This window comes from Gorilla gorilla, chromosome 3 (genome assembly GCF_029281585.2).
Source record: "Gorilla gorilla gorilla isolate KB3781 chromosome 3, NHGRI_mGorGor1-v2.1_pri, whole genome shotgun sequence".
Taxonomy (NCBI): Eukaryota; Metazoa; Chordata; class Mammalia; order Primates; family Hominidae; genus Gorilla; species Gorilla gorilla.
Window position 1 is genome coordinate 205,707,577 of NC_073227.2, and position 23,912 is coordinate 205,731,488.

The 23,912-nt window shown below is 41.2% G+C and overlaps 1 protein-coding gene across 4 annotated transcripts in view; it reads right to left on the reverse strand.

Annotated features, from left to right (window-relative positions):
* The window catches only part of CENPU (centromere protein U), a 39,143-nt gene extending 16,997 nt beyond the window's left edge, over positions 1-22,146 (reverse strand). For 2 of the 4 annotated variants that reach the window (XR_002005687.4, XM_004040688.5), the window contains exons 1-7: positions 21,998-22,146; positions 18,897-18,945; positions 16,914-17,031; positions 12,958-13,063; positions 5,169-5,229; positions 4,430-4,666; positions 988-1,057 (exon numbers count right to left, since the gene is read on the reverse strand). Coding sequence is in view for 2 of the 4 variants with exons in the window: in XM_004040688.5 (XP_004040736.3) it covers positions 988-1,057; positions 4,430-4,666; positions 5,169-5,229; positions 12,958-13,063; positions 16,914-17,031; positions 18,897-18,945; positions 21,998-22,053 (697 nt within the window). In the remaining 2 variants the exon portion in view is untranslated. Of the gene's footprint in view, positions 1-987; positions 1,058-4,429; positions 4,667-5,168; positions 5,230-12,957; positions 13,064-16,913; positions 17,032-18,896; positions 18,946-21,274; positions 21,697-21,997 lie in introns of those variants that run through there. The other 2 variants (XR_008679142.2, XM_019025673.4) reach the window with 2 other exon arrangements.
* Between the last annotated feature and the right edge of the window lie 1,766 nt (positions 22,147-23,912).

The window sequence follows — 23,912 nt, forward strand, 5'->3', positions numbered from 1 at the left end:
TGCTAAAATACAAAAAATTAGCCGGGCATGGTGGCGTGGGCCTATAGTCTCAGCTACTCAGGAGGCTGAGGCAGGCGATTCGCTTGAACCTGGGAGGCAGAAGTTGCAGTGAGCCGAGATCAAGCCACTGCACTCCAGCCTGGCAACAGAGCAAGACTCAGTCTCAAAAAAAAAAAAAAAAGTTCACAGCAGCTTTATTCAAATAGCCAAAACCTGAAAACAACTCAGTTGTCCATCAATAAGAGACTGGATCAACTGTGGTGTAATCACACAATGGAATAAGCTCAGTAATAAAAATGACACCAAACAACATAGATGGATTGCAAAAAAACTATGCTGAGTGAAAGAAGCCTTACACAAAAGAGTACACACTACGTGATTCCATTTATACAAAATCCCAGAACAGGCAAAACTAATCCATGGGCAGAAAAAGCGTCCCTGAAGCCACTGCCTCTGGAGATAATGGGGTGGGGACTGACATGAAAGAGGCATGGGGGAACTTTCTGGAGTAAAGACTTTACATGTTGACAGTGACTTGAGTTACACATTGTACTGTATGTACATTTTACATTCAAAGAAAAAACTGTAAACACACACTGAACTCCAGTTAATCATGTGCATACTTAAGTATTCCAGAGGAAGTACTGATGTCTACATTATTTTAAAATGCCTTAAAAACTGGATTAATGGATTAATACTTGCTTTACTACCTATCTAATAAAGTAAATAATAAAATGTTAACTGTAAAATCTAAGTAGTGGGTATATGAATATATACTATAAATTTTTTTTCACCTTAGTTGCATGTTGAAAATTTTCATGACAAAACGTTAGAAAAAAATGTTACTCCAAAGTCACATATTCCTAATTTTTAAAAGTGGCAATTTTATGTACTTACAATTTACTACTATAACAAATTAAGAATAGGGTCTTATTTCTCTTATGAAATTCCTGAATGAGTGACAAAGTATAAAACATCATTCTCTACCTGAGCCTACGGCTTTACTTCTTGATTTCTTCCTTTTGTCATGAGACATCTTCCCTTTTTTCTGAGTTTTCTACAAAAAAAAAAAAGCATTAAGTTTTTAAGAAAAGTTTTCTTTCTCTTGAAACATTAGGATTAAGACTGTCACCAAACTGTCATTCAATATTTTAGCTGGGCACAGTGGCTCATGCCTGTAATCCCAGCACTTAGGGAGGCTGAGGTGGGCAGATCACTTGAGGTCAGGAGTTCCAGACCAGCCTGGCCAACATGGTGAAACCCCATCTCTACTAAAAATACAAAAATTGGCAGGGTGTGGTGGCGCGTGCCTATAGTCCCAGCTACTGGGGAGGCTGAGGCAGGAGAATTGCTTGAACCTGGCGGGAGTCAGAGGTTGCAGTGAGCTGAGATTGTGCCACTGCACTCCAGCCTGGGCAACAGAGCGAGACTCCGTCTCAAGAAGAAAAAAAACTTTAGCTACAATTCTCATTTAGTTCTAAAACAGATTAGTTATATAAATTATCTACAGTAATACAACGAAGCATTGCAAACAAAACTATCACAAAATAAGAGAAAATAAAACTTTCAGTTGACTTTTAACAATTGTTGCCTTGATGGAAAAGCTGAACTTTTATTACTTAAGATAACAACATGTGGAATCAGCTCAAATTTCTGTTCCAGCTATGGTGAAGTAACAGCTTCCAAACTAGCTCTCTTGCCATAAACAACCGTAAAATGGGGGAATACGGGTGGCAATTTTATTCAAAAACTGGACAGTAGGCAACACAAGACTGAGTTCCTGGAGAAAGGGGAAACTTGGAAGGTGAACCCCATGACTACCACCCCCACTCCACACACATACAATTTCTAGATGGGGTATAGTGAGCTGAAGTCTAAGCAGGGCATGACAATCCTACCCAGCTGAGAAGCACTTGGAATAAGCTGCTCAGGAGAGCACAGGTGCCTGTGGGGGGTGTCCTAAGAGTCCTTGTCTGAGTACTGCCCATGTGCCAGGTTGAGACCACATAAAGCCTACCAGAAGCGCTATCGTGGGGATAACAACATAATCGATAACAAAGGACAAGCAGCATTGGGGGCACAGGACAAGGTAAAGGTACATGGGAAAGAGACAACTCACGGCTCATCAGAAACCATGGCGACCAGAAGACAACAGAATGGTATAAAGAGCTGGGAAATAAATCTGTCAACTCAGAATTCCACGGCCAGTGAAATATCCTTCAAAAACAGAGTTGAAATAAAAACACTTCCAGAGAAACAAAATCTGAGAGAATTTGTCACCAGCAGACCTGCCACGTAAGAAATGCTAGAAGATATTCTGTAGGCTGATGGAAAAAGATAACAAATGGAAACTAGTATCTACAGGCAGGCAATCAGTGAACTGGAGAGAGGAACAGGTAAAAGACTATAGAGCTGCTGCTTCTCATACTTTTCTTAAAAAAACAACTCTTTCAAGCAGAAATGACAATACTGTAAGGTTAGACTTGTAACACAGAAGTAAAACATATGACAAAACAGCACAGAGGATGGGGATGGATAAATAGAATTATACATAATATTGTTATGTAATTACATGTATGTAGTGGAAGGTAGTTAATTGTTAAGTAGAATGTATGAAGTGATAACACACTGATTCTAAAGAGACTTTGCTAATTTAAGGATGTATATTTTTAACCCAGGAGCAACCACTGAAAAAAATTTAAAAAGGTACAGCTAAGAAGCCAATAGAGAAAATAAAATGGAATACAAAAACAACATTCAACTAATGCAAAATGAGCTCTGAGAGAGAGAAAATAGGAGCAAATGGAAAACACAGTATGGTAGATGTAAACCTCACCATATTTAAAATTACATCAAAAGTCAATGGACTTTTAGCAGAAGTTAAAAAAATACCTCCTCTATGTAACTGATAGATCAAGCAGACCATGCCCCATCACCAAAAACAAAACAGTAAGGAGACCAAATCTCTGAACTACACTCTCAATCAACTTGACCTCAACTGACATTTACAGAACACAAGTGCACATGGGATGTTCACCAAGACAGATCAACAACAGAGATCACAGTTTGCTTCAATTTTTGTAAAGACAGGAAATAAAAATAAAAAAAAATTCATATTTGTTTACATGTACAAAAGGAAATTTGAAGGATATACAAGAAACTATAAGGTTACCTGTGTGTATGTTTAGCAGGTGGAAAGGTGAAGAAGACAGGGTGGCAAGGACAACTTATTATACTTCAAAAAGTTTTCAAACATTAGCATAAATTATTTATTCAATTAAGCCCAAATGAATTAATCACATATTAAGAACTTGACCAAAAGATATTATATGTCAAGAATTTTAGGACCAATAAGACCCAGAATTCTTTGTTTTTTGAGACAGAGTCTCACTCTGTTGCCCAGTACAGTGGCACGGTCTCAGCTGACTCCAACCTCCGCCTCCCGGGTTCAAGTTGATTCTCCTGCTACAACCTTCTGAGTAGCTGGGATTACAGGCACGCGCCACCACATCCAGCTAATTTTTGTATTTTCAGTAGAGATGGGGTTTTGCCATGTTGGCCAGGCTGGTCTCAAACTCCTGACTTCAGGTGATCTGCCTGCCTTGGCCTCCCAAACTGGTAGGATTACAGGCATGAGCCACCGTGCCCGCCTAAGACCCAGAATTCTTATCAGCAGTTTTTTTCTAAGGAAATGATCTAAGGAATGCACAAATATTTAGCTACAACAAAATTCATCAAAGCACTTATAATTTTTTAAATAGCAATTCTTCATTAGTAAGAGATTAACTATGGCATATCCATGAATGGAATGTTATGCATTGTTGAATATTTAATAATAAGTATATGATCTCACTTAGGGTAATTAAAGCTCACTGAAAGGACTCAACAGCATAGACCAAAAAACATGGTGGTTATTTTGGGTTATGGAATTATAGATGATTTTATCTTCTTTTCCATACCTTCTAGTTTTTTTTTTTTTTTTTAAGACGGAGTCTTGCTCTGTCACCCAGGCTGGAGTGCAATGGCACAATCTCAGCTCACTGCAACCTCCACCTCCCGGGCTCAAGCAATTCTCCTGCCTCAGCCTCCTGAGTAGCTGGGATTAAAGGCATGCACCACTCCATCCAGCTAATTTTTGTACTTTATTAGTAGAAACAGGTTTTCGCCATATTGCCCAGGCTGGTCTTGAACTTCTGACCTCAAGTGATCCCCCTGCCTCGGTCTCCCAAAGTGCTGGGATTACAGGCATGAGCCACTGCACCCGGCTATACCATCTAGATTTTCTAAAACAAACATTTTTATTACATTAAGGAAAATATAAAATTTATCTTTGAAAAGATCTGAAGGAAAGAGAAAATGCTTCATTTTCTTCCCCAAAATTTTTCAATAAACTTTTTTTGCTCTCCTAGGGGATGGCAGACATTCTTACCGATTGACTTTCTATTGACAAGTTCTCTTTTTCAACAGAGGGCTTGGCACTAAGGGGTCCTGTCTTTTTAGAAGTGACCGACTCAGCTGGTTTCTCTGAAAGTTCTGAAGACGCTGTGGTTCGAATAACCTCATGACGTTGTGTACTTATTTTCTCTGCTGATTTAACTTTTCTCCTTGTATCACTTTCTTCAGTGCTTTCAGAGTCATCACTAATGGGCCTGAGCTTTCTTCCTGGCTGTGTGAAAGAAAAAACAGCAGTACTTATGTAGAAAATAGAAATGCTTATAATTCTTACTGTAATAGTAGAAAACCATATATATAGTCCACATTTCTCACTTCTAAACTTCAAAATTGAACATAATAGGAAGACGGCAACTTAATTAGTGGATAGGACAGGAAACCTAAATCAAAGGTTACAATAATCACTCCCAACAATGCACTCTGCCTTTTAAAATCACAACCTAACCACAGTACAAGAATGCTATGAAAATTGACAAAGTACATAGAGATGTGAGACCTCTTTAATGAAAAACACTTCAGTTACAAAAATATTTTGGTTTTTGCTATAAAAGTATATTCTAAAAATAGAACTTTATGAAAAATGGTGCTACGGAATGTTTTCTCTATTTGCATCCAATCTAAAGAGGAAATGAAATATTTTACACAACATTTTCTGTATTTGCATCCAATCAAACTATATTACAAATTAAAGTAGAAGAGTGAATACTCCTACATACCTTTTTTGCACTAATTTTTACAGATTCGATTTCACTTGCTTCATTTCCAGAAGTGTCTGAACTGTAAAAAGTACAAGCCATCAATATCTTATACACATTCCATTTATATTCACATGTCTTCTCTAACTTGCTCATTCAACATGAAAACACACTCAATTTAATGAGGAAATATCCTATTTGTCACATACAAGCCTGCCACCTTCCCGGGTTTACTGCTGCCTCCCACATCTTCCCATACCCAGGCCACATGAGTTTATCCCAGGCAAGCAAGTAACCTGTTCCATTACTGCAGCACCTGTGGTGATGTCTGAGAACTGCACTTTTCTCCAAGTTACCAGTCCCAGGAATACGGGCCATCATTTGTACTAAAAGCTAATCCACTAGGCCCATCCTTAGGTGACAGAAAAGGGAACACCTTCTTTTATCCTTTAAAAAGGAAAAAAATAGCCCTAACTTCTGATGGGAGATGAAAACTCATCTTTTCATTCTGTTCAATACAACAAATTTATTTAACACCAACCTCAAAATGCAAAGCACAGTGAATAAAATTACTTTAAAATTGAGAGGCTTTCCTTCAAAGGGTTCATTGTCTAGTGGGAAGGCCAAAGATAGTGCAGAGTGATGACCTGGCAAGCATCTGACAGAGAAGATGATGTGGAGACACGGCTGGGGTATTAGGAAAATCATCACAGTTATGACACTTGGCGCTGACTGGTAAAAAACCTTTTTCAGGAAAACAAGTGTGAAGAAGGACATTTAAAGCAGATGGAAAAGTTAATGTAAAAGCATGGTGGTGTAAAACAGCCCAGCATGTTCAAGAAACGTGCAACAGAGCACAGATAGAATGTATTTTCTAAGAGAAGATAACGAACGCTAGGGAAGAGTCAAAGGCTATGACTGACGGGCTGCAGGGCACCCACATAGGCATGCTGCATGGATCTCCTATGGTCAGTGCCAGCCTCCAGCTGCAGCACCTTCTGCACCCACTGCAGCGCCTTCTGGATCCACTGCAGCAGCTGGGCAGAGGCCACAGCTGTGGGCAGTCTCTAGCCAACAAGTAAGCACAGCAAGGGTCTGGGGCCTCGACGTTTCTGCCCAATACAGGCCAGGCCTCCTTTTAACAGCCCTCATTCCTCCAGAGCTCCACAGTGGGTTGTTCAGAACCGTAGGCACTGCAGTGCAGTTTGAGGCCATCTCTGCCCAATCCTGCTTCTTCCAACTTTACCCTTCACAGATAACACTAATAAACCCCTTCCATTCCTAACTGCCTCAGTGTCTACTCACCAAGGATCCAAACTGGCACAGGGGCCCTCTGTGCCATGCATACAGGCAAAGGGGAGCCCTACCAGGAGGTGGACGTAGGAGTGAGATGAGACTGGGGTTTCAAAAGATCACTCTGGAAGGTGTATGGGAGGGTAGGCCAGAGAGAGCTGGCACAAGAGACAAGGAGACCAGACAGGAAACTACTGCAGGAATGCTGGTAAGAGTGAAGTCCCCAAACCATGGCAGCCACAGGGAGGTGGCAGGGGTGTGGAGAGGAAAAATGGATTTTCAAGGCAGTCACAGGCCAGAAAAATAGGACTGGCCAGACAGAACATACCAGGACTGATTCCCCAGATTGCTGGATTGCAGGGGAGTGGGTGAATGGCAAGACTATTAACCTAGAGAATACCAAACAAGTTCACTGACACTAGATGAGAAGGAAAAGAATGGAGCTCAGTTTTGCCTTTGTTGAGTGAGGTGCCTGTGGGCATCTAGAGAAATACGGCCAATGTGCAAGACATCCGGGAACTCAGAAGAGGGGCTGGACAAGAAACTTGAGAAACGGTGGCACACAGGTAGTTAAAACCATGAGCGTGAACTGGGGTTGGATGGAGAAGAGAGGGCTGACAGCAGAATCACCTACACATAAAGAAAAAAACAGGAGAGGAAACAGCCAGGAGCAAGATGGCTGAACAGAGGGCTCCACTGATTGTCCCCTGCAGGAACACCAAGTTTAACAACTATCTACACAAAGGGAACACCTTCACAGGAAACCAAAGTCAGCTGAGTACTCACAGTGCCTGGTTTTGACTTCCTACTGCTGAAAGAGGCACTGAAGAGGTAGGAAAGAGTCTACAATCGCTGATACCACCCCTTCCCCATCTCCCAACAGTGGCTGCATGGCACAGAGAATCTGTGCTCTTGGGAGGAGAGCGCCGTGATTTTGAAGCTTTGCTTTGAATTCAGTGCTGTCCTGTAACAGTGGAAAGCAGAACCAGGCTGAACTAAACTGATGCCCACACACAGAGGGAGCATTTGGACTAGTCCTGGTGTGAGGGGAATCGCCCATCTTAGCAGTAGGAGCTTGAGCTCTGACAAGCCTTGCCACTATGGGCTAAAGTGCTCTGGGGCCCTAGGTGAGCCTGAGGGGCAGTCTAGGCCACAAGGATGGCAACTCCTAGTGCTGAGCTGGGCTTGGAGCCAGCGGACTGTGGGGGCATGCGACCTACTGAGACACCAACCGGTGTGGCTAAGGGTGTACTGGCATCACCCCTCCCCCAGGCCCAGGCAGCACACACAGCCCATGGCTCCAAAAGAGACCCCCTTCTTCTGTGAGAGGACAGGAGAGGGAAGAGTGGAGAGGACTTTGTTTTCCATCTTGGATACGAGCTCAGCCACAGTAGCATAGGGCACCAGTCAGGGTCATGAGACCCCCTAATGCAGATCACAACACCTAAGTCCTTTCAAGTATCTGGAAAGCCTTCCCACAAATGATGGATCCAAACAAGCCCAGACTCCAATGACTACAATAAATACCTGACTCTTCAATGTCTAGACACTGATAAACATCCATAAACATCAAGACCACCCAGTAAAACATGACCTCATCAAATGAACTAAATAAGGCACCAGGGACCAATCCTGGAGAAACAGGAGATACATGACCTTCTAGACAGAGAATTCAAAATAGCTGTTTTGAGGAAACTCAAAGAAATTCAAGATAACACAGAGAAGGAATTCAGAATTCTATCAGATAACTTTAACAAAGAATTGAAATAATTTTATAAATCAAGCAGAAATTCAGTAGTTGAAAAATGTAATGGACATACTAAAGAATACATCAGAGTCTCTTAATAGCAGAATCTATCAAGCAGAAGAAAGAATTAGTGAGCTTGAAGACAGGCTATTTGAAAATACAGTCAGAGGAAAGAAAAGAAAAAAGAAAAAACAATCGTGAAGCATGCCTACAGGGTCTAGAAAAAAGCTTCAAAAGGGCAAATCGAAGAGTTATTGGCCTTAAAGAAAGGTAGAGAAAAGGGGGTAGAAAGTTTATTCAAAAACGTAGTAACAGAGAACTTCCTAAACCAGAGAAAGGTATCAATATCCAAGTACAAGAAGGTTATACAACCAACACCAAGCAGCTTTAACCCAAAGAAGACTCCCTCAAGGCATTTAATAATCAAACACCCAAAGGTCAAAGACAAAGAATCTAAAAGCAGCAAGAGAAAAGAAATAAATAACTTACAATGGAGCTCCAATATGTCTGGCAGCAGACTTTTCAGTGGACACCTTACAGGCCAGGAGAGAGGGGCATGACATATTTAAAGTGTTGAAGGAAAAAAACTTTTACCCTAGAATAATATATCTGGTGAAAATACCCTTCAAACATGAAAAAGAAATAAAGACTTTCCCAAACAAAAGCTGAGAAATTTTATCAACTCCAGACCTGTCCCAAAAGAAATGCTAAAGGGAGTAATTCAAGCAGAAAGAAAAGGACATTAATGAGCAGTATAAATCATCTGAAGGTATAAAACTCACTGGTAATATGAAGTACACGGAAAAAGATAACACTGTAGCTGATGCGTGTAAACTACTCTCATTGTAAGTAGAAAGACTAAAAGATGAACCAATCAAAAATAACTTTTCAAAACATAAACAGTACAATAAAAATAAAAACAAAAAGTTAAAAAGTGGGGGAGCAAAGTAAAAGTGCAGTTTTTATTAGTTTTATTTTTGCTTGTTTATGCAAGCAGGGTTAAGTTGTTAATGGCATAAAATAATGGGTTATATGGCAGTACCTGCTAGCCTCATGGTAACCTCAAATAATAAATACAACAAATACATAAAAAGAGCAAGAAATCACACTGCCAGAGAAAATCACCTTTACTAAAAGGAAGACAGGAAGGAAGAAAAGGAAGAGAGGGCCACAAAACAATCAGAAAACAAATAGTAAAATGGCATGAGTAAGTCCCTGCTTAGCAATAACACTGAATGTAAATGGACTAAATTCTCCAATCAAAAGACATAGAGTGGCTGATTGAAAAAAAAAAAAAGACCCAATGATTTGTTGCCTACAAGAAACACATTTCATCTATAAAGATACACACAGACTGAAAATAAAAGTATGGAAAAAGATATTCCATTGTCAATGGAAACCAAAAAGAGCAGAGTAGCTATACTTATTTCAGACGAACTAGATTTTAAGACAGAAACTGTAAGAAGAGACAAAGAAGGTCACTACATAATGACAAAGGGGTCAATTCAGCAAGAGGATATAACAATTTTAAATATACATGCACCCAACACTGGAACACCCAGATAGATGAAGCTAATATTAGAGCTAAAGGGAGAGACAGACCCCAATACATTAGCTGGAGACTTCAACACCCCACTTTCAGCACTGGAGAGATCTTCCAGACAGACAATCAATAAAGAAACAGCAGACTTAATCTGCACTGTAGACCAAATGGACCTAACAGATATTTACAGAACATTTCATCCAACAGCTGCAGAATATGCATTCTTTTCCTCAGCACATGGATCACTCTCAAGTACAGACCACGTGATAGGTCACAAAACAAGTCTTAAAACATTTTTTAAAAACCGAAATATCAAGTATCTTCTCTATGGAGTAAAACTAGAAATCAATAACAGGAGGAATTTTGGAAGTTATACAAACACAGAGAGATAAAACAACACGTTAATGAAGGACCAGTGGGTCAATTAAGAGATTAAGAAGGAAGCTGAAAATTTTCTTGAGACAAATGATAATGGAAACACAACATACCAAAACCTATGGGATACCACAAAAGCAGTACTAAGAGGGAAGTTTACAGCTATAAGCGCCTACATCAAAAAAAGAAAAACTTTAAATAAATAACCTAATGATGCATCTTGAAGAACTAGAAAAGCAAGAACAAACCAAATCCAAAACTAATAAAGATCAGCTTTTATAAATAGATGTATAAATTTACCTCAACCCAATAAAGATAGCAACTTTGCTTTTAACAAGTAGCTCTTAAAAGTCATTATTAAAAATAATGAGAAAAGCTGCATTTATATATAGAAAAGATCAAGGATTTTAATACAAATCATACAAGTTCTAAAAGAAAACACAAAGGGAGATGTCTTCCTAACTATGACTCAAAATCCCTAAATGCTAAGAGTGATAAATATATCGCTGCATCTAAATAAAACTAAACATTTTCTATGTTGAAAAAAAAAACCACCATTAGGTGTTTTGTCAAAAGAGAGATGAACCAGTAAAAAAACAAAACAAAACAAAACAAAAAAAAACTGTAACATACGGCTAACCTCACTAATGTTTAAATGAAGTCATGAAGAAAATGACCAACATCAACTAGAAAATAGGAAAAAGGATATAAACAGTTTGCAGAAAGAGAAATTCAAGAGCTTTTAAATGATTGCTGCTCAATCATTCCTAAGAATACAAATTAGAACTAGGCTGGGATAGCATTTTTGACCTATCACATTGGCAAAAATCCAAGTTTGATCTCACTTAGGTGGCAATGTGGCAATAACTATAAATATGACAAACACATTTCATTTGACTCAGAATTTAACTTTTATGACTATATCCTATAGATACACAGGCACAAGTGTGAAATGGCACTCCCAGTGGCACTGGGAGTGACAGCACAGACTGGAAACAGCCTGACTGCCCATCCATACAGAACTGGATAATCACACTAAGGAACACCCATGCTGTGGAAAGGGTAGAAGAATGAGAAAGCTCCGTGTGTATTGATATGTAAAGATCTCTAAGATGTAGTAAGTGAAAAAACCTAGGTAGCAACCTATGCTGCCTTTTGTACACAAAAAAGGGTTAAAATGTGTATTCATATTTACTTTTATATGCACCAAGAAATTCTGGAAGGACATATGAGAAATTAATAATAAGGGAGAGGGAAGAAGCGGGTTCTAGGAGCTAGATGGATAGTAGACATGATATGAAGACTTACTATACACCTTTTTATATTTTTAAACCATGTGAAGGTGTTACCTACTCAAAATATTCCTGTTTAAAAATTACATTCACCACTGTTTAAAGTAGAGCACATGTTTTCCAAATGTATTACTTTTACTGATTTTCAGTAACATATAAAACTGGAGTCAGCCAGGCACGGTGGCTAACGCCTGTAATCCTAGCACTTTGGGAGGCCAAGGCGGGCGGATCATGAGGTCAAGAGATCAAGACCATCCTGGCCAACATGGTGAAACTCAATCTCTACTAAAAAATACAAAAATTAGCTGGGCATGGTGGCACGTGCCTGTAGTCCAAGCTACTCGGGAGGGTGAGGCAGGAGAATTCCTTCAACCTGGGAGGCGGAGGTTGCAGTGAGCCAAGATTGCGCCACTGCACTCCAGCCTGGTGACAGAGCGAGACTCCATCTCAAAAAAAAAAAAAACAAAAAGGTGGAGTCTCCAAAATAACCAAGTACTATAAAACTTCCCTAGTGTAGACAATCTCAAAATGACTTCTCAGATTTCTGCCCAGCTGGGATATTTGTTTTAAAACTGCAGTTTTGGCCGGGTGCAGTGGCTGACACCTGTAATCCCAGCACTTTGGGAGGCCAAGGTGGGCGGATCACGAGGTCAGGAGATCGAGACCAGCCTGGGTAACACAGTGAAACCCCGTCTCTACTAAAAATACAAAAAAAAATTAGCTGGGCATGGTGGCGGGCGCCTGTAGTCCCAGCCACTCGGGAGGCTGAGGCAGGAGAATGGTGTGAACCCGGGAGGTGGAGCTTGCAGTGAGCCCAGATTGAGCCACTGCACTCCAGCGTGGGCAACAGAGCAAGACTCCATCTCAAAAAAACAAACAACCAACCAACCAAACAAAAAAACACTGCACTTTTGATACTTGCTAAATACATTTAGTAACTAGAACTGACCTGTTACCCAACAGAGGTCCCTAAGTCAAAGAGCTGCTCTAGATAATAATTTAAAATGAGTACTGCAGTTATTGAAGAGTTCTGCATTATATAACTTGCTCCCAAGTTTTCTCTATGAAATCATTCTTATAGAGATTTTCTGGACCTAGAACTTCACATAAATCTGAAAGACTCAAACCAATGCGCTTCAGGGACAGTGCATCTGAAACAGGCTTTTTATTGCTTTGTAATTATCATGTACCATATACAAGGAAACATCTCATTTGTGATAATTATAGAGAATTTGTAAATGAAAGAGACCTCCCAAAAATCACCTAACATTCTATGCTTGTAAAATCTTTCCCTCCTTTCTTATTTGACTCAAAGCTAAACTATCTTCCCAGGCATGAGTTCTAGGATAATCAGGTGTGAATTCAGTCAGTTATCACAGCTATTATAATTATCGTGTCAATTATTAATAAAGTTTTTATGCCTCAGTTCTCTTGAGAAAAAGCATAACAAGTTGGCTCAAAGGATCTTGAAATGCTTTTCTTTTATTAGCTTCTATCTTAAAGAGTTTCTCAGAAATCCCATTAACCATGAATAAACAATTGCTTGAAATACACCAGTACCTTCTTTTTGCTTCTTTTCCTGGAGGAGTTGAAGAGATAGACAGTCCACAGTGTTTGGAGAATTCTTCTTCATCAGCATATATAGCTGTGCTATGTAAAGGAGGATCTTTCAAAAGACAAAAAAGAAGCACAACTTTAAAAGTCTGGCTATTCGGGCAGTACTGTAGTTTATTCCCTTACAATGGAGTACAAAACAATCTTTGTTCAACTAACAAAATCAAAATCAATTACACAGGCCACTTCCCAAATGTTTTTGATCTCACACCTCAACAATAAAAATTGTAAACCCTATCACCGATAAATACATGAATATTTATGAATAATAAACCTTTATTACTGCACTTACATGGAATTATTTTTGGTTTTTGAAATAGGGCCTCACTCTGCCGCCCAGGCTGGAGTGCAGTAGTGCGATCTCAGCTCACTGCAGCCTGAAGCACCTGGGCTCAAGCGATCCTCCTGCCTCAGCCTCCCAAATAGCTGGGACTACAGGCACATGCCACCATGCCCAGCTAATTTTTTAATTATTTGTAGAGACAGGGTCTCACTATGTTGCCCAGGTTGGGGAAATTTTAATGAAATAAAAATATAAATCGGAAGTCCAACATTTGCTTTCCTCACTCCTGTCAGGCGTTATACACTGCATGAGAGACCACTGCATTAAACAATAAACTCAACAGGCCTAGAGAGGTCACCTCACAAAGTACCCTGCATATAGTGGGCCCTCAGTATTTTTGAATGAAAAGCCCTTTGGGGAGATTCCAGGCCTCCCTTACTTCCTCTCTGCTTTACTCTGGGATGCCAGAGCCTTTAGATAACATAAAAAGATACCTTGAATGAGGAAGAAGATAAAAGAGAAGGAGAGCAAATGAACTTGGTGGAAAGGCACAGAAAGGAGATGCAAAGAGGAGAAAGATGCTCCTAGCGGGTGCTCAGGAAAAAGGAGTAACAGGAGAGACCCAGGACTTAACGCAGGGGTAGAGAGCTTGGAGAAGAAGAGGTGGCCAGTGGTGACAGAGCTGAACTGCTGTAAGGGGGCCTGGTAAGAGCCAAGCAACCATTTCTTCATGCTCAAAGTTTAGCATGACAGTGCAAACTTCAACATTTTTTCAACTAAACAGCTGCTTAAATAATGAACATATCAACTGCACAATTTTTAAGTTAGTAGTATACTTTGTATTGCCCTCAACGAGGCAAGGGGATTTATTTACTCTATTGCTGTGAATAACAAGGGGGGAAAAAAGAAATAGAACAATCCCAAATGTCCACAGATAACCACTCATATAAACTGGATTCTTACAACTTCATAATAAAAAGACAAATAATCCAATGTAAAAACGGGCAAAGGGTGAACAGAAACTTCTTCAAAGAATATACAAATGGCCAATAATCATACATAAGAAGGTCAAAGGGAAAAAAAAAGCAAATGGTCAGCCATAAGTACACTGAAAAGGTGCTGAACACCATTAGTAATTAGGGAAATACAAATCAAAACCACAGTGAGATAGTACTTCACACCCAAACAAACACCCAGAAAATAGCAAGTGTAGACAAGGATGTGGAGAAACTGAAACCCTTGGGCCCTGCTGGTGGGAACACAGGCACTGAGGAAATGGTGATTCCTGAAAATATAAAATATATATGATCCAGCAATTCCATTTCTGGGTAAATGTCCAAAAGAGGAGAAAGCAGGGACTCAAACAGATATTGATACACTCATGTTAGTATTAATAGCAGCATTATTCACAGTCAAAAAGCAGAAGTAACCCTAGGGTCCATTAACAGATGAATAGATAAATAAAATGTGGTACATACAGACTGTTCTTCAGCTTAAAAAGGAAATTCTGGCTGGGCGCAGTGGCTCACGTCTGTAATCCCAGCACTTTGGGAGGCCGAGGCAGGTGGACCACCTGAGGTCAGGGGTTCAACACCAGCCTGGCCAATATGGCAAAGCCCCATCGCTACTGAAAAATACAAAAATTAGCCAGGCGTGGTGGTGGTGGTCCTGGGAGGTGGGGGGGCGCCTGGAATCCCAGCCACTCGGGAGGCTGAGGCAGGGAGAATTGCTTGAACCCGGGAGGTGGAGGTTGCAGTGAGCCGAGATCGCGCCACTGCACTTCAGCCTAGGTGACAGAGAAGACTTCGTCTCCAAAAAAAAAAAAAAAAAAAATTTCTGACTCAGGCTACAACACGGATAAACCTTGAAGACATTATGCTAAATGAAATAAGCCAGTTACCAAAGAACCAACTAACTATTCTATGTTTCCTTTCACATCAGATTCCTAGAAAACAGAATGATGGTTGCCAGGAGTTGAGGGTAGGGGAGAATGGGAAGTTGTTTAATAGGTGGAACATTTCAGTTAGGAAAGATGAAAAAGTTCTGGAGATGGATGGTGATGATGGTTGCACAACAACGTGAATGTATTTATCTGCTACAGAGTTAATACACTTAAAAAAGGTTAACATGGTAAACTATATTTTACCATCCACACCCCCCACACACACTCACACCCACAATGAGGTGCTGGGATGGCTAGAATAAAAAACTCAGTAAGTTTTGGTGAAGGTGTGCAGAAACGGGAACTCTCATATACTGCCATGGAATTGTAAAGTGGTGCAGCCACTTTGTAAAACAGTTCCTCAAAAAGTTAAAAATAGAATTACCATAGGACTCAGCAATTCTGCTCCCACTATATGCCCAAGAGAAGTGAAAAAAGTCCACACAAAAACTCGTACACAAATGTTCACAGCAGCATTATTCATAGTGGCCAAAAAGTAGAAACCACCCAAATGTAACTGATAAATGGGTAACAAGCTGCGGTATATCCAAACAATGGAGTATCACGGAGCTATAAAAACTTGTAGGAATGAGGTAGATACACGCTACAACATGGACAAACCCTGAAAACTAAGTAAAAGAAGCCAGTCACAAAGGACCAGAGTCTAGGATTCCACTGATATGTCCAGAAATGGCAAATCTGTAGAGACAGGAAGGAGATTCATGGCTGCCAGGGGCTTGAAGGAAGGGGGAAGAGGGAGTGACCACTCATGGGTACAGGGTTCTCTACAGGAGAACAATTTTCTGGAATTAGATAATGCAGACAGTTGTAAAACCTTGTGAATAAATTAAAAACCAATGACATGTACACCTTAAAAGCGTGAATTTTATGGTATGTGAATTCATTTCCATTTTTAAAATTATGGGGTTTTAGGTTCAGATCTTTTAGATTTAGATTGTAGACAAATAGGACATTTTTATCAAGTCATAATAAAAGACATTATTCTGGTGAATACATTTCACCTTATAAAATGTATAATATTTTCTTTTAACAAAAAATTAAACCAAAGCCTTCAAAATTCTCTTAAAACTTATTCCAGCAAAAATGCCTGACTACTGCAGTTCTAGATGTGGGGGCACATGGCATTTTCTCTGTCATTTCTGGCTTCTGGAGTGCCCAGTGACACAAGCAGCCCACACTGACAACTCACACACTCCTGGCCAGCCTGGTACTGGCCTTTTACCTCACACTCCAAGGAACACAGGTGAAGCTCTCCCACTGGCTCTCCCGAAGCATCCCCTGCCTCCATGAGTTTAGGACAAAGGAAAATTACCCATACTCTTCTCCTCCCTAAATTAATGGCTCTATCAAATGGTAGAGTGAAGTGAGAAATGTATGCTATGTTCCCCTTGTTACAGAGTACTATAGTAAGTGTCCTCATGTGACCAGATTGTTAACGAATACTACTAGAAGAGTGCCGCTTTGATAATGTTCTTAGTTTCAATGTACCCATAAGTGAGAAAAATTAATTCAAATTATCAGGTACTCCCCAGAGAACATTATATTTACATGCAGGCAACTAATTTTTATATTTGAAGATACTTCTATTTTTTATTATACCTGGCCTAAATGTTGTTGCTTTAGAGTTACGTTAGGATAAAGATTTAAAGTACTAACCAAAGGTCTCATAAGTTTCTTCATCTTTCTCATTTTCACCCAGCCTGCCAATGCTTGAGACATCAGAATTATCAGGAAAGTCGAACACGTCAATAGGCTTGCACTTTTGACCAGCTTTCTAAAAGTGAATAAAGTTGAGTCATTGAGTTGGCTCTCACAAAGAACAATAGGTTGATTTATAGAGCAAGAATATTCTTGTAATCACTGCTGCCTAAGGAAGCAATCCTTATGCACGGGGTGATGGATTCACTACCTACCCTGATTGGGTCATTATACAACATAGACATGTATGGCAAGATCAAATCAGACCCCACAAATGTGTACAATTACAATGTTTCAGTTAAAATAAAAAGAAAGAAGCAAGCTAACACTTTTCGGGGACATAGAATCTTTTGATAACCTAAGGCATGGATTGGCAAACTTTTTCTATAAAGGACGAGAAAGTAAATTCTTTTAGGCTTTGCAGGCCATAGGTTTCTGTTTTGACTACTAACTCAGTCACTGTCACATGAATGCAGACAGTAACCACACAGAAAAGAATGAGCATGGCTGTGTTCCAATACAATTTGACTTTTGAACACTGCAATTTGAATTTCATATCATGTTCACATATTATGACATAGTCTTTTTATTTTATTTCAACCATTAAAAAAGGTAAAAACCATTCTTAGCTTGCAGGGATATACAAAAACAGGTGGCAGGCTAGATTTGGCCCATGGGCCAGTTTGCCTAAACCTCTGACCTAGGGAAAGTGATGGGTCCTGTCTCCGGAAATATGCCCATATACCCAAAAGTTCATGAACAGTTTTAAGGGTACACATGGGTAAAAACTCCTGACTAAAGGACACCAGGGTTTAGAGTTCAATATACTGATACACCCATGAAGTCTGCTACCCCAAATCTAATGAAACATGAAAACATATATAAAATGAGAAAAACTTTCATGGTAGTTCCAGAAAATGTGGAAAGGTACTATTAACAGATACAAAAATAAGAAAATTCTGGAAGGCATAAAGGAGGTCAAATAAAAACTTGACCATTCAGATGCCCCCAGTGAAAGAATCATTCCTGGAGTGCCTGGGGGTGGAATGTGGAGAGAGCTGGCAGGTCTTCCAGCCCCTCCCAAGGCATAGGGGGCCTCCACCAGAGACTGCCTTGCAGAGGGAAGGACAGGAAAGCTGAATCCATTCCAGGCACTCTGGGCTTCCAGCTAAGGCTGGAGCTTAGAGAAATCCCTCCAAGGCACACTGTACTTTGGCTACCAATGGCAGGGGCAAGGCAGGACAGCTGAGAGAAATCCACCCAAAGAACCCGTGAAGTAATGCTGGGGTGGGAGCAGAGCACTGAGCAAAACCCTGCAGGGGGATCCCAGGGTTTCCCAGAGGGGAAGAGAGCTATCGTCTGCAGGCTGGGGTTAAGGACTATGCACGACAGAGAAAGCCCAGGGCAGAACAAGCAGAAGGAACTCCTTCCGGGGTGCCTGGCACTGTCATACACTGTTAATGTGAGATTACGATGTCAATCACACAAGCCACTGGAAAAAAAAAATTGGAATTAGCTGTCAAGAACGTTAAAGAAATGCACATGCCTTTAACATACATTTATTCTAAGACTCTAAAGAAAAGTAAACCTGTAATGTGAACTAAGTGGAGTATCATGAAATCATAAACAATTCTTGAAAAGTACAATGAGGAGAAATGGCTTTAAGTGAAAAAAGCTTACAGCACTGTACAATTTTTACATGAAGTCAATTATCTAAATGAAAATAAAACCAAACTCGGCTCAGAAATAAAGGAAATTCTAAAACATTAACAAAAGTCATTTTATCCACTATACCGGAAAAAGTGTGAGGAAAATGAACACACTTTTTCACTACAACAAACATTAAACTTGCCAAGTGAAGTCTACAAAACTGAGGTACCCAAAAAATGTTATTTTGTACTGTCAATTTTGAGAAAACCACAACACAAAAAGGTAACTTACATCTTTCATGGAATGTGTTCTTTCTAAAGTGTTCTTTGAACATCTTGCGCTATTAAACAGCAAAAAAAACACAAGAGTTAGGAAATAGTTAAAATAACTGAGGAAACACCATAGTTATGACCCTTTCCACGCATTTTTACCAAAAAAAAAAAAAAAGAACCCATATTCCACAAATTTATTTTTTATAGGTCAAATCCTATCACCAATGTATAAAATAACATACCTCTCCCCCTCAGGGACATGGAAAAGTTGGAATCCTGCTGTTAACTTTTTCCCTGAGGCCTTAATCAATTAATCAGCAGTGATTGACTTTCTCTGCAGAGCTCAACAAAGGGGAGGTAGGCTAACGCTAAGCCCCGACACCTGCTCCATCCTGTGCCTGGCTCTCCTACGTCCTTTTCTCATTTAATTCTAACAGTCCTATAAGGTAGAAGTGAATCCCATGTTACAGATGTATGCTTGCCCACAGCAACACGGAGCCAGGAGGGAGACAAGCCTGCATTAAAATTTACATCAGTTCAAATCCAGGGCCTGCCCTCGACCTCCCTTGACACTCTCTCAGTTGGACCACAGCTTCAAATGATAAAGTTGTATATATATCTTCAACAAGCTTCAAGAAAACAAATGTAACAATGGTGACTAGAATAAAAATGGGAAATAACAGTGGCAGGATTATATATTATTATTACTAATAATAGTGCCAGGAGTCAGTGAATATGTACAGACTATCCTCCACCAACCAGGCATCGTACAAGGGTACGGGGGGGATACTCTGGGATAATACAGTACATAATTAGACTTTAAAATATGCCATGCAGATTGCAGCCATATTTTTCTCATTTGTAGATAGCAAAATCAGCTTAGTGTAAACCAAAGTTTTAGTATCCTTTTATCTGATATAATTTCAAGCTCACAGAAAAGTTGCAAACATAGTACAAGGACCTTCTGTATGCCCTTTACTCATGTGCTGTGTGTGGCTGTGTGTGTGTGTGTGTGTCTGGAGATACTGTGCACTTACACCCCTAAATACTACAATATGTCTTTCCTAAGAGGGCATTATACTGCATATTCATGGTACGATTTCTAAAATCAAGAAATTTAACACTGATACCATAATCTAATCTACAGTCCATACCCAAATCACATCAATTGTCCTGTAATGTCTTTTAAGATTGCCAGGCCAGCATTTTTAAAAAAACAAACAATAAAAAAGGAAAATATAAAATGAAACATTGCACTGGATATACTATGTTCACAAGCCTTTTGTTTTATGTGTGGATGTGTGCACACGTGTACTAAGTGTGATGTAAAACATCATTACTGTGAATCACAGTTAAAAAAAAAAGTGAGAAAACTGTTCAGAGCTGTGGTTCCCAGACTTGAGTGTCATCAAAATTCTCAAGAGGGCTTGTTAAAACAGGTTGCTTGGCACCACCCCAGGAGTGTCTGATTCAGTCCCTCTGGGGTGAGGTCTGGGATTCTAACAAGTTCATGATTTATTTATTTAATTCATGAAACCTAAGGAAGCAGGTAAGACAAGTATTGGTTTTATGGCAATTTTATAAATGATGATTCCGGGATTCAGAAAATTTAAGTGACTTATCAAGGGTCACATAGCCAAGTAACAGAAACACAGCTACACACTAGACCACATAAACTTCTTAACCTAAACTCTTTGAGCTTTCTTGTCCTTTCTTGGGGGGGAAAAAAGTCAAGGTTCCTCCTTGCCTTAGGCTGGAGTCAAGGTGGGGCTTCTGAGAGACAGAAACCTCTGTGACAACCCACAGGTAAAATTTCTGGGCCCGGCGCGGTGGCTCATGCCTGTAATCTCAGCGCTTTAGGAACCCGAGGAGGGCGGATCACGAGGTGAGGAAATCAAGACCATCCTGGCCAACATGGTGAAATCCCGTCTTTACTAAAAATACAAAAATTAGCTGGACGTGGGGGCGAGCGCCTGTAATCCCAGCTCCTCTGGAGTCTGAGGCAGGAAAATCGCTTGAACCTGGGAGGCGGAGATTGCGCCACTGCACTCCAGCCTGGGCCACAGAGTGAGACTCCGTCTCAAAAAAAAAAAAAAAAAAAAAAAATTCTGTTGTATGTGCATAAGTGTGTTTTGGGAGGAGGCATGAACAGATTTCATGAGTCTCAAACCCAAAAAAGCTAAAAAATAAAAATAAAAAAAGACAACAAAAACCGCTAGCCTTTCAGATAAACTCTTTTCAGCTGACATTGAAGGCTGACATTCTTTTCTAATCCTTTTTTGCACTGGGGGAGTCTTCATTCTCCTCCACTGGCCACAGGAGTCTGGTCTCGGTTTCCCCACCCACCTGCGGTGTCCTGCTCCAGCTTTCCCACCCTAACCCCGCATCTACCAGCACCTCCTTCTCCAGGCAGCCTTCCCAGGCCCGGGGGAACTCCTGTTCTCTTCAGATCGTCTTGGCGTATGGCTTTGTGCACCGTCTGCAGCAAGCCGAGACCCTTCCCGCCAGATCCAGGCCGGGCCTTGGATGGCCATTCGCCAACGAATCAGCGACCAGCATTCTAGAGCGCGTTTTGCAACCGACCAAACGCTCGCTTTCTTTGGTAAACAAAAACTGCTCGACCCATCCTGGAGAACCGCAAGCGGCAGCGTGGTCCCCCAGCCGGATTTATGCTCCAGTTTACGGTCTGTGGTTTGCAGTAAGAAAACACCAGGGTCTTCAAAATAAGAAAACTGATTCCCAGTCAGAGAGTAAACTCCACTAACAAAGTCTGGCAAACCGTAGGCAATACGTATTTGCTGAATATTTTGCTTTCAAGCTAGCACTTTGAGACTCACTACTTTTTGGACGGCACTCCCCCCCCCCCCCGACAAAACGACACGACACTGGCTAACGTCTCTCCCACCCGCCAGGCAGTGTTAGGCCCCGACAGGCCCGTGCGGGTGGGATCACTGTTATCCCCACTAGACTGAGGAGGAAGCCGGGGACCCGGGCGATTGGCCACTCGGGCGACTTCCACAGTGGAGCACCAACAGCGCCGGGAGGCGCAAACCACGGCAGGCGAGGAAGCAGTTCAAGCTGGTCTCCGGCCCCGCGCTCCCGAGGGTCGGCAGCACTTACCCCTCAGACCTGTGAGGCCGCGCCCGCCGCCGCCGCCGCCGCCCCCGCGGGGCCATGGTGCCGCTCTCCGCTCCGGAGCGACTGGAAGCTCCCGCCAAGCTCCTCGCCGCTCCGAGCAGCCAATCCGGGCCGAGCACGCGCGCGTGCGCAGGACTTTCTGAGCGGCCCCCGGGCTCCTCCCTGGCCTGGAGCGTGAGGGAAAACTGGGCCTGGTTATTCCAGCGCAACGGAGCTGGAGTCCATGCCGCACAACCAGTTACCTACGGTCCAAAACATGCCAAAGTTTTCCGGGCTTTCGCGCCCACCCGCATCGCCAGTTTTCCAGCGCCGGAAAGCCCGGGAGCCACGTGGGACGGCCCGTTGTGGGGTGGGGAAAGGGGCGGAGCTAGTGTCCCTGAGTCGTGGGCAGGTAAGAGGGTGGGTGCAGACCCGTGTTCGCAGCTGTTGTCGCTGAGGCCGCAGTCGTCTTTCCAGGCCTACAGGATTTGGCTTCCAGCCCCTGCTGCCTTTATCAGCAGTCTGAGCTTAGCATGTTACTTTACCGCTATCCCAATACCTTCATTTGTAAATGGACAGGGTTCCTTTTGTTCTTTTGTTTGTGTTTAAAAATGTGTAATGCAGAAGAATGAAATTGAACCCTTACCTTACACCGCGTATAAAAATTAACGCAAAATGGATCAAAGACCTAACTATAAAGGCTAAAATTAAAATTAAAACTCTTAGAAGAAAACAGAGCAAAAACTTCATAACATTGGACTTGGTATGATTTCTTGGATATGATACCAAAAGCAGTTTGGGATGATGAAAACGTTCTGGAAATAGTGGTGGATGGATGCACAAGGTGAAGGTACTTAATGCCACAATACTGTAAAGTTAAAAACGGTTAAAATGCTAAATTTTGTTATGTATATTTTACTACGACAAAAATATTACGTTTCATGCATATAAAAGAATATAACGAGTAATGTAAAGATAAAAACAAACATCCGTGTAACCAGCACTAGATGGGGATATGGATCATTTTTATATATAACTCTTGGGTACCCCTCTGAATGGCATCCTCCTCCTCCAAAGAATAACCACTCTTCTGATTTTATGTGTATCATTCCTGTGGTTTTCTACCTTGATATAGCCCCAAATAATGTATTGATTATTGTATGTTTCTAAACTTTATATGATATTTGGTAGGTATGCTGCAAGTGCCCTTTCTTACTAAAGCTATTGCTTTTATTTTTTATTTATTTTTCCATAAATTATTGGGGTGCAGGTGCTATTTGGTTACATGAGTAAGTCCTTTTTTTTTTTTTTTTTTGAGATGGAGTCTTGCTCTGTCGACCAGGCTGGAGTGCAGTGGCCTGATTTTGGCTCACTGCAAGCTCTGCCTCCCGGGTTCATGCCATTCTCCTGCCTCAACCTCCGAAGTAGCTGGGACTACAGGGGCCCGCCACCACGCCCGGCTAATTTTTTTCTATTTTTAGTAGAGACGGGGTTTCACCGTGTTAGTCAGGAAGGTCTCGATCTCCTGACCTCGTGATCTGCCCACCTCAGCCTCCCAAAGTGCTGGGATTACAGGCGTGAGCCACCGCGCCCGGCCTATTTATTTTTATTTTTTATTTTAATTTCTTTTTTTTTTTTCAAGATGGAGTCTTGCTCTGTCGCCCAGGCTGGAGTGCAATGGCACAATCTCGGTGGGGGGGACTATCTTTTCTGGAATTTTAGGATCCCTCCTCAGACAAGCAGGCCTAACAAAAGCTATTCCTGAAGGTATGCTATGAGGAGCCTCAGAAATTGTATCCTTCCTATTCATGTAAGTGAAGACAAAAGGTGTCACTCTTCCAACCTTGGACATCCCTTCCCTCCCTCAGGGTATGGCCCTCCACTTCATTTTTGGGGCATAACATCTTTATAGGACAGG